Here is a 15,479-nt window from a genome sequence, read left to right as displayed (position 1 = left end):
GCGCCCCCTTTGGATGCCTTTCTGAATGCAGTTTAGTACATGACCTTCTATGAGATCAGCTGTACTGGAAATATACATCATAAGAAATTACTGAAAAATTATTAAAATCCAACGTGGTACAAAACACATCTATGAAATAATAAGGCTGCTACTGGATGGTTTGCTCTTGCATAAACCATACAGATTTTTTAGAAGTATTTCTCCCAAAAATATGCAAATAACAGTACAGGCAGAAAAATGCTGTGGCATTGTTAAAGTTTAACTAAAGGGTAAACTTTTTTTCTTTAGCATTATTTCAAGTGGAGAGGGATTATAACATATGTTAGGTTTTTATTGCTGTCTGTTTCCCCATTAAGGAAATGCATTTTCTCTATCTGTCTTAATGACCATTATCATCAAAACTGAAAGTAAAATGCCACATTTTGAGTGGTCGCCAGTAAATGAATAGAGAGTAAATCTTCCAGTGGGAGCACTAGTTCTTCCAGAATTTCCATCAGTTTGGAGGGATTTCCTCTCACTTCCTCTTATGGCTTCGGGACATGAAATGAAGGGAAATCTCCTCAATGGGACACAGTTGACAAAAAGAAAACCTAACAAAGGTTATAACCCTCTCCAGCACTCTCCTAAAAAAAACCCTGTTCTTTAATGAGAGACATATTTTATTTCTTCTACACGAGGAATTGTGTATTTTGGGAATAGTACCCAAGTGTTTGGTGCTCAACATTTTACTTGTTAGTGGAAAAGCCCTTTTGTGCAGAACGCACTTCTAAATAAAAAAAAATTGAAGAAAATGGTCAGGAACACAGCTTGAGTTGGAACTGTAATTCTCAGAGTATTTTATTTTTATTTAGATTTTAAGGTGTTTAGAAGTGCCAGCTATGTTGTCAAAGGAAATAAAATCACTACTGTATCATTGCAGTATTAGGCACTGTTACAGATTTTATTCACGATTTCAAGAGTTAAAGTTGTGCTATCAAATAAGAAAAACAACAGTGATACAGCCAACATTGGTGCTGTGAGTCTCAGACACTCATCATTTTGTTTAGCTGTAAAGTTATCTAAGAGTGTCAATTGCAAAAGTAAAAAAAAAAAAATAAGATAGTGAGACAGCTCGCTATTTGAATAATATGCGAAATCCAGATATTTTGGCTAATAATGTAATTATAGATGCTTATGCAGATTTCAGAATGTCATTTACACTTTTGAAAATTGAAATGACACTAAGAGCACTTAGAGCAGTAAAGCTGATATCCTCATTCAGCTTTCCTACACTGCCACTGATGCCTATACATTAGTCTAAGTCAGAGATGCTGATGCAAATTTCTAAATGGCAATTGTTTAAAGCTGTAAAGCAGCAGTCTTTCTTCAAGTATCGTACACTATAGCAGTAAGATTAAGTATCATTTGTTCCAGCTTCCACTACCCTCTCGAATTCTTCTTCCCAGACCTCGACAAATGAAATGGTAGCCTGCACCTGTGTTCTGAGGTTTTTGATAGTGCCCATGCACTTCACAACTTGCTAATAGGCTGATGCTGACATCAGGAAAGCCTTTTTTCTAATGAAGGGGGATTGCTGAAGATAATTGGGAGTCTTCCAATGTCACAACAAATGCGCAAATAGCAGCAAAATGGTATCAGTACCACATATCACTCACTATCTTTTAGCATCCACCTTGTGCAAAATGTCCCACTGTGAATTTCATCATCATTTCCTAATAACAGTTTCTCCCATCCCCAGCTCAGTATCTCTAGATTACTGAGACAACAGTTTTGCTTTAACGAAAGTTGAAATGTTTGTAATTTAATTTCTAAGCCCAAAAACAAACTGTGAATGCTTAGTAGGGAAAATATTCTTGTTAACATAAATCATCTCAATAACAATGCAATCATAAAAGTTAAGTTATCTGAATATAAGAAAATAAAATATTTCACCTTTTGTATGCCTTCCTGAGATTCCTGAACATTGTTCTCTGTCCCATTACTCCTGTTAATCATACGCCACATTTGGGAATACATGCTGTCTCTCTCAAATGGATTCATCCCTTTCACCCTCATATGCTCGAAAACCGCAGAGTCTAATACTGTTCCGTAAGGAATTTCTGTCTGCCTTGACAGGTCCTGTAGAGACCTAGGTTAATGAAAAAGGACAAACAATAAATATTTACATCTAGGAGTTGTCATTTATGCATGAACTCACTGTCAATACATCAAAAAGTCATGCAGGCATATTGCAGTATGTAAAGCTCATCGCCTTGTTCCGATTACTTAAGTAAATCTTCAATTTTCAGGTTAACATTTTATAGGCTGTAAAGCTGTAGTTCCGTAATGTGTCTCTGGCCTCTCTAAGGAAGGGATGACATTTATCTAATGATAACATGTAATGAAGACCTCAGGGTTTCAAAACAAAGTACAGTTTATACAGCAAAGGCATGACATTTGTCAGGATTTCTGAATAATAAGCCACATGCATAGATCCAACTGCAACTGGTAAACACAACAGAATAGCCTATGCATGTTAGAATCTAAAAAAAAAAAAAAACACAAATAAGCCTAGCACATACATTATTTTTGCTGAGTATTGCCATTAGAGTGGAGCTTTTTATTAAAATATCTGAAATAAGTGTTGTTTTCCTATAACAACCAATTAAAGTTCCCCTTTTATCTCTGAGTACAGTCTAGCTGAGTTAATGAAATAATCTAAATGGTTTCTATGGGCAACACAGACTTAAGCAAGTGTTGGGCCGTCTTAGGCAGTCAAAATTACTTGTTCTCATATAGGGAGAACTGGGTCCTTATTTTGCACTCTTCTATGGAAAAAAAAACATGGTCGAAGAGATGGTCTGCATGTGATGCTGATAGCATCAACCAAAGATTGTGGCAGATCCTAAGAACCCATTTCACTTGTACACGAATGAGCATACATATTGTTAAATGAGACACCTAATAGTTTAATAAAGGTAAATAGACTGTTCACTCTACAAGGGGAATTGCACTTTGCAAGGCAATTTGCCCCAGAGCTTAGTAAATGAGATGAAAACTAGAGATGAGCGAATCGAACATGACGAAGTGGAATTCGTTTTGAAGATTAGGAAATATTCGATTCGCGCCGAATCCGAAAATTAGCAAACTTCGGATGCACGAATCGAATTTACCTAAAAATGGCGGCGACATGTGTGGCGACGGAGCGGGGATCTCTGGGAAGGCGCGCAGACAAGGCGCGCTGACCCATAATGCATTCATTCATGACATGTGATCGCATTAGCCAAACAGCAGCCAGCCAGCCAGCACTGTGTAATGGTGGAGCTATAAATTGCGCCCATCTTAGAATTCTCCATTAGCCTCCGGTCATTCAAGAGAGACAGACCTCTGTGTATTAGGGACAGAGTTAGGGCCACAGAGACTTTAGGGCCACAGAATCGTTACTTAGGGACACAGAATCGTTACTTAGGGACACAGAATCGTTACTCAGGGACAGACACAGAATTGTTACTCAGGGACACAGAATTGTTATTGAGGGACACAGAATCGTTACTCAGGGACACAGAATTGTTACTCAGGGACACAGAATCGATACTCAGGGACACAGAATTGTTACTCAGGGACACAGAATTGTTACTCAGGGACACAGAATTGTTACTCAGGGACAGACACAGAATTGTTACTCAGGGACACAGAATTGTTACTCAGGGACACAGAATTGTTACTGAGGGACACAGAATCGTTACTCAGGGACACAGAATTGTTACTCAGGGACACAGAATTGTTACTGAGGGACACAGAATCATTACTCAGGGACACAGAATTGTTACTCAGGGCCACAGAATTGTTACTCAGGGACACAGAATTGTTACTCAGGGACACAGAATTGTTACTGAGGGACACAGAATTGTTACTGAGGGACACAGAATCGTTACTCAGGGACACAGAATTGTTACTCAGGGACACAGAATCGTTACTCAGGGACACAGAATTGTTACTCAGGGACACAAAATTGTTACTCAGGGACACAGAATTGTTACTCAGGGACACAGAATTGTTACTCAGGGACAGACACAGAATTGTTACTCAGGGACAGACACAGAATTGTTACTCAGGGTCACAGAATTGTTACTGAGGGACACAGAATCATTACTCAGGGACACAGAATTGTAACTCAGGGACACAGAATTGTTACTCAGGGACAGACACAGAATTGTTACTCAGGGACACGGAATTGTTACTCAGGGACACAGAATTGTTACTCAGGGACACAGAATCGTTACTCAGGGACACAGAATCGTTACTCAGGGACACAGAATTGTTACTGAGGGACACAGAATCGTTACTCAGGGACACAGAATCGTTACTCGGGGACACAGAATCGTTACTCAGGGACACAGAATTGTTATTCAGGGACACAGAATCATTACTCAGGGACACAGAATTGTTACTCAGGGACACAGAATTGTTACTCAGGGACACAGAATTGTTACTCAGGGACAGACACAGAATTGTTACTCAGGGACACAGAATTGTTACTGAGAGACACAGAATCGTTACTCAGGGACACAAAATTGTTACTCAGGGACACAGAATTGTTACTCAGGGACAGACACAGAATTGTTACTCAGGGACACAGAATTGTTACTCAGGGACACAGAATTGTTACTCAGGGACACAGAATTGTTACTGAGGGACACAGAATCATTACTCAGGGACACAGAATTGTTACTCAGGGACACAGAATTGTTACTCAGGGACACAGAATTGTTACTGAGGGACACAGAATTGTTACTGAGGGACACAGAATCGTTACTCAGGGACACAGAATCGTTACTCAGGGACACAGAATTGTTACTCAGGGACACAGAATCGTTACTCAGGGACACAGAATCGTTACTCAGGGACACAGAATTGTTACTCAGGGACACAGAATTGTTACTCAGGGACAGACACAGAATTGTTACTCAGGGACACAGAATTGTTACTCAGGGACACAGAATTGTTACTGAGGGACACAGAATCGTTACTCAGGGACACAGAATTGTTACTCAGGGACACAGAATTGTTACTCAGGGACAGACACAGAATTGTTACTCAGGGACACGGAATTGTTACTCAGGGACACAGAATTGTTACTCAGGGACACAGAATCGTTACTCAGGGACACAGAATCGTTACTCAGAGACACAGAATCGTTACTCAGGGACACAGAATTGTTACTCAGGGACACAGAATTGTTACTGAGGGACACAGAATCGTTACTCAGGGACACAGAATCGTTATTCAGGGACACAAAATCGTTACTCAGGGACACAGAATTGTTACTCAGGGACACAGAATCGTTACTCAGGGACACAGAATCGTTACTCAGGGACACAGAATTGTTACTCAGGGACACAGAATCGTTACTCAGGGACACAGAATCATTACTCAGGGACACAGAATTGTTACTCAGGGACACAGAATTGTTACTGAGGGACACAGAATCGTTACTGAGGGACACAGAATTGTTACTCAGGGACACAGAATTGTTACTCAGGGACACAGAATCGTTACTCAGGGACACAGAATCGTTACTCAGGGACACAGAATCGTTGAATTAAAGAGTATGTCAGACAACATGCAGAGGAGTGGCAGAGGAGGCAATGTTTCAGGAGCGAGCAGACGTGGCAGCAGAGGAAGGGGTCGAGGCAGCACTAGTCGCAGCCAGAGGCCAGTGCTCCCGGTGTCATCCAGCGGTCGTGTCTCCACCGACAACCCTGCCGTCATCGATTGGTTGACTAGGTCGTCTTCCTCTTCCCAGGTCACCTCTGACACCTACAGCCAACGGTCGGTGGGTACGTCAGACACAACCGTTAGTTGGCATGGCCCGGGAGCAAGCCCACTGAAATCACGTGTCCTCTACCTGCCCCTGTCCTCTGGTGTTCCCTCACCAAGCGAAGTATCGCATGCTGTGGGCTCAGCCCCACTGTACAGTGAGGAAGAGCTAACAGAGGGCGGTCAGGAACGGGGGGAGACATCCGCCTCTTCAGCAGCCAGGCGAAGAAGTACTGGCGAGGAGAGTGGCTCGGTACCCGGTCTAGAGACAGGTCTGTCTCCTGACCCAGACGCAGCCGAGGGGGCTAGTAGTGACGCGGAGACCCTAATTGATGATGATGAGGCTGATCGCACTTGGCAGCCTCGTCGTCATCAGGCTATTGCTTCCGCATCATCAGGAGAAGAGGGTGCCAGCTTGCCAGCGAGCAAAACAGTCGGTGGGTTGCCCAGGAGGCAGCAGGGTCGCAGCAGTGTCAGTGGAGGCAAACGGCCACGGAGTAGAGCACCAGCTCCACTGCAGCCTACCACCACGGCCAGTAGTGGTGCCGGTGTGCACGGAGGAAGTAGCAGTCAGCCAGTGAGGAGTAGCGGGGGCAAAGTTTCCTACTCGGCGGTGTGGCAATTTTTCGTCAAGCCGCCCGAGGAAGTAAACGTAGCCGTATGTCGACTATGGGGCCAGAAAGTCAAGCGTGGCCAGGGGGCCCATGTTGGGACTACAGCGTTGCGTCAGCATATGCAGCGTCGCCATTCGGTGGCCTGGGAAAACCGTGATAAAGATACGGCGGTTCTGCCTGCCCCAGCCCCCGCTCCATCACCCGTCCGTTACTTGCTCCGTCACCCGATGTCAATCGCCCTCTATCAGCCAGTCAAGGCTCCAACACCTCTGCTGAGGGGAGTTGTCGCTCGTTGGCATCTTCCGCTCGTTCAGATGCTCCTTCTCCTGCTACTCCTCTTCACGGATTCCGTCAGCAGTCTTTCTTGGAATCCGTTTCCAAGAGACAACAGTTTGCGAGCACGCACCCGACGGTGCAGAAGCTGAACGTCCTCCTGTCCAAGTTGCTGGTGCTGCAGTCCCTCCCTTTCCAAGTGGTGGACTCAGCACCATTCCGAGAAATGATGGCTTGTGCCGCGCCGCGGTGGAGAGTGCCAAGCCGGCATTTCTTCGCCAAAAAGGCAATGCCAGCCCTGCATTCACATGTAGAAGAGATGGTGGGCCAGTCTTTGAGCATGTCGGTCTCTGCCAAAGTGCACGGCAGCACCGACGTGTGGAGCTGTAACTACGGTCAGGGACAGTACATGTCATTTACGGCCCAGTGGGTGAATGTGGTGCTGGCACAGCCGCACCAGCAACTTGGACAGGTCACGCCGCTTTTGCCTCCACGTTTGCACGTCCTTGGTCCAGCAAAGATGTCCGCCTCTACCACCTCTTCTTCCGCCGTGTCCTCAGCCGCCACCCCCATGCCAAGTCCCATTACCCAACCGGCATATCACATGTGCAGGGCGCAACGGTGTCACGCTGTGCTGCACCTGGTATGCCTTGGCGAACGTAGTCACACAGGGGAGGAACTTCTGAGTGTAATGAACAGAGAAATCGACAGATGGCTGTCTCTGCGCAAACTGAAAATCGGAACCATGTTGACCGACAACGGAAAGAACATGGTGTCTGCTCTGCGTCAAGGAAGGTTGTGCCGTGCGCCATGCATGGCTCACGTGTTCAATCTGGTTGTCAAGCGGTTCCTAAAATCCACCATCCTACTGCAAGACATCCTTAAAATGTCACGTAAACTTTGCATGCATTTCAGCCATTCCTACACCGCAAAGCACACCCTCCTTGAGCTGCAGCGGCAGAACGGAATTCCACAGCATCGCCTGATCTGCGACGTTGCAACAAGGTGGAATTCAACCCTACATATGTTAGACCGCCTTTACGAACAGCGAAAGGCCATCACCGATTTCCTGATGTTACAAGCGGATAAAGGTACTCCCCTGTGTAACTTAGATGTCAGCCATTGGCAGCTCATGCGTGACACCTGCCGCTTGCTCAGGCCCTTTGAGGAGGCCACGCTATTCGTGAGTCGGCAGGACTATGGGATGAACGACGTCATTCCTCTGTTGCACGTCCTGGAACAAATGCTGTTAACAATGGCTGGTCAGGGTGCGGTAGACGTGGCGCACAGATCTCAACGCCACATGACCCCTGTGGGGGCAGGACAGGAAGAAGAGGAGGAGGTAGAGGAGGACATTGGTGCTCAGGAATTATTGAGTGAAATGGGTGGTTTTTCCACTCAGCGGACAGGAGTGGAGGAGCAGGAGCATCTGGTAGAGGAGGAGGAGGAGACAGAAGACCCAGACGCACCGTGGCAGTATGCTGTGGAGATGGAGGCAGGGAGTCCCTCGCATTCCTTGGCACAAATGGCCCATAGCATGCTCGGTTGCTTGCGTAGCGACAGCCGAATAATAACCATCAGACAGAGGGATGACTTTTGGCTGTCCACCTTGTTGGACCCTCGCTACCGTTCAAAAATGGTGGCCTTTTTCACACCTGCTGAGAGGGAGGCCAAAATAACGTACTATAAAAACCACCTATGTAGTCAGTTGGTCTCTGCCTTTCTGCGCCAACGTCCATCCTCAGACACTGTGGGCCCTGTGCGCTCGCGTTCCGCTGCCATGGCAGCAGGGGAGGGGTGGGGTGGTAGGAGCAGTGGCAGCTCCACCAGCAGCGGCTGCCTCAGTCTGCAGTCGATGATGAGTAGCTTTCTTCACCAGCGCAGTGAGGAAACTACTAACCAGCCGCAGCAGCAGCAGCATCAGGTGGACCTGGAGCAGGACCTCAAACAACAGGCTTGGGCCTACTTGGACAGCACCCTGCCAACCGAGGTAGACAATCCCCTTGACTACTGGGCAACGAAACTTGACCTTTGGCCCCAACTAGCTGAATTTGCCCTTGAAAGGCTGTCATGCCCGGCCAGTAGCGTGGCATCGGAGCGCGTGTTTAGTGCGGCAGGAGGTATTGTAACTCCGCGGAGGACACGACTGTCCACCCAAAGTGTGGAGAGACTCACGTTTGTGAAAATGAATCAGGCGTGGATTAGTCTGGATTTCAAACCACCAGTTCCTGACACAACTGACTAAATCCGCCATGAATCATGCCCCAAACATGTTATTATTTTTAACATAGGCCTCTGTATGGTCGTCAATTTAAGCTGCTTACGCTTCGCCACTCTGCCATGGGCCCCTGTACCGCCTCCTCTTGCTGCTGCCAGGTCCAGAGTGTGTCATGGGTCCCTGTACGGCCTCCCATTGCTGCTGTCTCCATCGCCACACTCTGCCATGTGCCACTTTCAGGTCTCCTCACACTGCTGGTGGGTTCCATTTTGTCATAGGGTGCTGGCAGATTACGGGCCTCCCATTGCTGCTGCCAGGCCCGTAATCTGCCATGGGCCCCCGTACCGACTCCTCATGCTGCTGCCAGGCCCGTAATCTGTCATGGGCCCCTGTACCGCCTCCTCATGCTGCTGCCAGGTCCAGAGTGTGTCATGGGTCCCTGTACGGCCTCCCATTGCTGCTGCCAGGCCCGTAATCTGCCATGGGCCCCCGTACCGCCTCCTCATGCTGCTGCCAGGCCCGTAAACTGTCATGGGCCCCTGTACCGCCTCCTCATGCTGCTGCCAGGTCCAGAGTGTGTCATGGGTCCCTGTACGGCCTCCCATTGCTGCTGTCTCCATCGCCACACTCTGCCATGTGCCACTTTCAGGTCTCCTCACACTGCTGGTGGGTTCCATTTTGTCATAGGGTGCTGTATGGCCTCCCATTGCTGCTGCCAGGCCCGTAATCTGCCATGGGCCCCCGTACCGACTCCTCATGCTGCTGCCAGGCCCGTAATCTGTCATGGGCCCCTGTACCGCCTCCTCATGCTGCTGCCAGGTCCAGAGTGTGTCATGGGTCCCTGTACGGCCTCCCATTGCTGCTGTCTCCATCGCCACACTCTGCCATGTGCCACTTTCAGGTCTCCTCACACTGCTGGTGGGTTCCATTTTGTCATAGGGTGCTGGCAGATTACGGGCCTCCCATTGCTGCTGCCAGGCCCGTAATCTGCCATGGGCCCCCGTACCGACTCCTCATGCTGCTGCCAGGCCCGTAATCTGTCATGGGCCCCTGTACCGCCTCCTCATGCTGCTGCCAGGTCCAGAGTGTGTCATGGGTCCCTGTACGGCCTCCCATTGCTGCTGTCTCCATCGCCACACTCTGCCATGTGCCACTTTCAGGTCTCCTCACACTGCTGGTGGGTTCCATTTTGTCATAGGGTGCTGGCAGATTACGGGCCTCCCATTGCTGCTGCCAGGCTTGTAATCTGCCATGGGCCCCCGTACCGACTCCTCATGCTGCTGCCAGGCCCGTAATCTGTCATGGGCCCCTGTACCGCCTCCTCATGCTGCTGCCAGGTCCAGAGTGTGTCATGGGTCCCTGTACGGCCTCCCATTGCTGCTGTCTCCATCGCCACACTCTGCCATGTGCCACTTTCAGGTCTCCTCACACTGCTGGTGGGTTCCATTTTGTCATAGGGTGCTGTATGGCCTCCCATTGCTGCTGCCAGGCCCGTAATCTGCCATGGGCCCCCGTACCGACTCCTCATGCTGCTGCCAGGCCCGTAATCTGTCATGGGCCCCTGTACCACCTCCTCATGCTGCTGCCAGGTCCAGAGTGTGTCATGGGTCCCTGTACGGCCTCCCATTGCTGCTGTCTCCATCGCCACACTCTGCCATGTGCCACTTTCAGGTCTCCTCACACTGCTGGTGGGTTCCATTTTTTCATAGGGTGCTGTATGGCCTCCCATTGCTGCTGCCTCCACCGCCACACTGTGGCTCCACAATCTGGTTTTGGCCCCGTGACTGCCCAAATGAGTGAAGTGTGCGGTGATTCTAAGATCGACGGCACTCATCTGCATGTCATACTGACTGACAGTATTATTTCTCTTCCCCAGCAGACTCCAAGGGCATTTAAATTAAAGGTACAGTGTTCTGCACTAATATAAAGGCTCTCTGAAGCCTAGAAACACCCTTTTTATAAGTTAAATTCGCAGCAAATATATTCGACTCGAATCGAATTTATTCCGCGAATTCGCCGAATCAGCCGAATCGAATTTTTGAATAATTCGCTCATCTCTAATGAAAACCTCTACAGACTTTCATCATCCAATCATGTACAAACAAAATTGCATACTTTTATTTGTCTTGCATCTGTTTGGATGTACTTTGCAAAGTGAAACTTCAAGACATTCACTAATCTCTGGGGCATATTCTCTTGCAATGTGCAACTTCTCTTGCAAAGTGAACAGTCTATTAGCCTTTAGTAAATCAACCCCTTAAAGAAGATTATTATTTCAGTCAAAATCCTCACACATTCAATGATCTGTTCATTGGTGAATCATCTAAATGACTCTCCATTCTATTCAAATGGTGGTGCTCCTATTCACAATGTGTTATCTTTACTTACAGTAAACCAAAGTATACAGTACCATGTTGGAGGGCTTGAAAAAACGTATTTAAATTAAATTGTAAATTTATTTGAAGGTTGTGTTTGAGTGCCAACCTTGTTAAATGCCGTGGCCTCTTCGGGCACCAATAGTTGGAAAAGCATATAAGCATGGCACTTTATATCAGATAATACATGCAGGATGCCCACTGCATAGTCCACTGTCACCTATTTCAAAGAAGGGAGTGCTTATGAATAAAAGCTACAATAGCTATGCAACTGTCTACTAGCAAGTAGGGGCTAATGTAACACTTGTGGAGCACATGAAAGTTCCAGCAAAATGTATCAGTTTGTAGAAGAGGCTTAGGGTAGGAAAGGTCAGGAGACTTTTTTTATACATAAAGTAGAGAAATACAAGGAATAGAATAAACATGGACAGAAAGTGTGCAAAAAAAAAAAAGTTGTAGTTGTGACGATCACGGCGTCAGACCCCAGCCCTTCTCACCAAACTCGTGACCGAAGGACTAGCCAATCTAAAACCGCGCTGTCACAGGCATAACAATGCCATGCCCAGCTGCACCCTGCACAAAGATTTTCCAGCTAATGGACCACAATCTGTGTACTTGCAGCCTGGGAGCAATTGTTACTGGGTCAGGTTAATTACGCAATTAACCCTTCACACTGCCAACCCTTCACACTGCCACCACCTCCTTTTTGTACAGAGAAAGAGGAAACTCGGCAAAATCAGCAATAACACTATGATGTTGAATAATCTTCTGTATACCACTGTCACCGCAGGCAGGGTATACAGAGGTTTAAACACACACAGTAGCACTCTTCAGAGACAGGGGTTCTTAGTTTACATTAAAGAGCTTTAGAAACAGTTCAGCACTTTCAGAAAGTAAGATTTATTACTAAAAGGTCAAAAGGGTGCAATAAAAATATTTACAGAAAAAGATGTAGCCAATATATATATATAAATATACCGAGAGCAATAACACAGCAAAGATATAACAGAAAGGAATTTAGAGAGGTAGAGTACTTGCCAAAAGTCCTGGGTTAAGCAGATCAAGTTTCAGAGCAAAAGGGTACCGTCTCCCAAATTTGGTTCCGATGTTAAAAGGAAGAATCTTCAATTTAGCTCAACTCAGCTTAGCTTAGCTTAACTGAGCATAACAGCCTTTTTCTAGGAACTCAGCAGGGTGTCTCCATACAGCAGAGAACCAATCGCCTCATTTGGGGTGGGGTGTTGGGGCAGAGACCCAAGCTAGAACAAAAAACCCTCGCAGTTGATGTCATGGTTCATAACTTACTCTCAGTGCATTTAGCAGCCTTGCCACTAGTAGATTAATATGCAGACGCATCTGCTGAACGTCTAGATATGAAATATGACATACCTGCTGGAACGGTTAAGGAGATATATTCTGCTCTCCTATAGATGTCAGCTAGGGGGTGTAATATATCAGGTGGCTTGTATTAAAGTGGCCGATCTGAATTTATGCCTGTTTTTTTTGTAAGTTTTTCATAATCCTCGGGGACTTCAACATCCCCATCAACGACAACACCCCGGCTACTTCCCAATTCCTCCACCTAACCTCCTCCTTCGCGCTCACACAGCACACTCAATCCTCCACCCACTTCGGAGGGAACACCCTGGACCTTGTCTTCTCCCACCTCTGTACCCTCAACCAGTTCTCGAACACCCCCTTCCCTCTCTCCGACCACCACCTCCTCACCTTCTCCATATCCCCTTCCCCCAACTCCCCCCCTCAAAAACGCCAAACCATCACCAGCCGCAACCTCCGCAACCTGAACCCGGCCCCCCTCCACTCTGCCGCCGACTGCCTACACGACAGCATCCTCCCACTGTCATGTCCTGACACAGCCACCACCTTGTACAATGACTCACTGTCAGCTGCCCTAGACTCTCTGGCACCCCTAACCACACGCATCATCAAACCCAGACCGCTCCAACCATGGCAGACCGACAGCACTAAATGCCTCAAACGTCGCAGTCGCGCACTGGAGAGACTGTGGCGCAAAACCAGGTCCCCTCATACTTTCTCCCTCTACAAATCTGCATTTCTTATCTACACCTCCTCCCTCCACGTCGCCAAGCAGGCCTACTTTGTTAACCTAATAAACACCCTCTCCTCCTGCCCCCGCCGACTCTTCTCCACCTTCAACTCCCTGCTCTCCCCCCCCTCCTCCACTCAGTACCTCTCTCACCGCCCACGAGATTGCCACCCATTTCCACAACAAGATTGACGCTATCTGTAAGGACATCGTCAACTTGCAATCTACCTCCCCACCTAGCCTCCTCGCTCCCGTCACCCCTTCATCTCCCCCCTCCTCTGCCCTCACAACCGCACTGCCCCCCTCCTCTCCCAATGCCCCGCCCACCATAACCCCCCCCCGCACTGCACTCCCTCAGCCCTGTCACTACTGAGGAAGTCGCCAAAGTCCTCTCAAAAGCCCGCCTCACTACCTGCCCCCTGGACCCTATCCCCTCTTAACTCCTCCGGTCACCCCCCTCTTCCCTCATCCGCTCCCTCACCCACATCTTCAATCTCTCCCTCTCTACTGGCGTATTCCCCTCCCCCCTAAAGCACGCGCATATCACCCCCATCCTCAAAAAGCCCTCCCTGGATCCCGCGGACCCCAACAACCTCAGACCCATCTCCCTGCTGCCACTTACCTCCAAGCTCCTTGAACGCATAGTCTACGATCGCCTAAGCGCCCACCTTACAGACAATAACCTCCTTGACCCTCTACAGTCCGGCTTCCGTCCCCTACACTCCACTGAAACTGCCCTCCTCAAAATCACTAACGACCTACTCAACGCCAAAGCCAAGGGCGACTACTCTGTCCTCCTTCTCCTGGACCTCTCTGCGGCCTTCGACACAGTTGACCACCCCCTCCTCCTTAATAAACTACTCTCCCTTGGCATCGGAGATACTGCTCTCTCTTGGTTCTCATCCTACCTATCCCGACGCTCCTTCAGTGTCACCTACAATGGTGCCACCTCCCCCTCCCTCCCCCTCTCTGTTGGGGTCCCCCAAGGCTCTGTCCTTGGACCCCTTCTCTTCTCCATCTACACCTCCTCCCTGGGCAAACTCATACAATCTCACGGCTTCAACTATCACCTCTATGCTGACGACACCCAAATCTACCTCTCCACCCCTCACCTCACCCCCACTATCTCCGCCCGCATCACTCACCTCCTAAATGACATCTCAGACTGGATGTCGCTACATTTCCTCAAGCTCAACCTCTCCAAAACTGAGCTCCTCATCTTTCCCCCTGCCAACACCCCCCCCCATCCTATCCATCATCACCAACAACTCCACTATCACTCCCGCCCCGCAAGCCAAAGTCCTTGGCGTCATTCTTGACGCGAACCTCTCCCTCCAACCGCATGTCAAATCACTCACAAACACATGCAGGCTCCATCTTCGCAACATTGCCAAGATACGCTCCTTCCTCACCCCAGACACCACTAAACTTCTAGTACACTCCCTCATCATCTCACGCCTTGACTACTGCAACTCCCTCCTCACTGGCCTACCCAAGTGCAGGCTCTCCCCGCTCCAGACCATCCTGAACTCAGCTGCCAGACTCATCCACCTCACCACCCGCTCCACCTCTGCCACCCCCCTCTGCCTCTCCCTCCACTGGCTCCCGATTGCCCAACGCATCAAATTTAAACTCCTAACCCTGACCTACAAAGCCCTCCTCACAGGACCTTCTTCTATCCTGCTCCCTGGTCTCCTCCTCCCATGCACGACTGCAGGACTTCTCCAGGTCCTCCCCCATCCTCTGGAACTCACTGCCCCAATCCATCAGACTGTCGCCTTCCCTATTCACATTCAGGCGCTCCCTCAAAACCCATCTCTTCAGGGAAGCCTACCCCACCCTCACCTAACGGCCATCCTCCCTCATTCCTCCCACCACTTCATCCCCCTCAGCCACTTCCTACTGTACCTTTACCCCCTCCCTCCTAGATTGTAAGCTCGTAAGAGTAGGGCCCTCTTACCCCTCGTACATTGTTTGTTGTTGTTGTACTGTGCCATGTATTGTCCCCCCTATTGTACAGCGCTGAGCAAACCCTTTGGCGCTATATAAACTCGTAGTAATAATAATAATAATAATAATAATCCAAGATATGAAATCATAGGAGAAAAGGGGATGTTTAAATGTGAGTCCGT

At 48.4% G+C, this 15,479-nt stretch overlaps 1 protein-coding gene across 2 annotated transcripts in view; it reads right to left on the bottom strand.

The window, feature by feature from the left end:
• The window catches only part of GRID2 (glutamate ionotropic receptor delta type subunit 2), a 1,339,544-nt gene that overhangs the window by 168,305 nt on the left and 1,155,760 nt on the right, over nucleotides 1-15,479 (bottom strand). For both annotated transcript variants that reach the window (XR_016308769.1, XM_089663824.1), the window contains exon 13: nucleotides 1,933-2,128. Coding sequence is in view for 1 of the 2 variants with exons in the window: in XM_089663824.1 (XP_089519950.1) it covers nucleotides 1,933-2,128 (196 nt within the window). In the remaining variant the exon portion in view is untranslated. The remainder of the gene's footprint in view (nucleotides 1-1,932; nucleotides 2,129-15,479) is intronic.

The sequence above is a fragment of the Staurois parvus genome, unplaced genomic scaffold (genome assembly GCF_062004578.1).
Source record: "Staurois parvus isolate SC_StPar_1 unplaced genomic scaffold, SC_StPar_1.0 ptg000044l, whole genome shotgun sequence".
Lineage (NCBI taxonomy): Eukaryota > Metazoa > Chordata > Amphibia > Anura > Ranidae > Staurois > Staurois parvus.
This window is presented reverse-complemented; position numbering and strand designations above follow the sequence as displayed.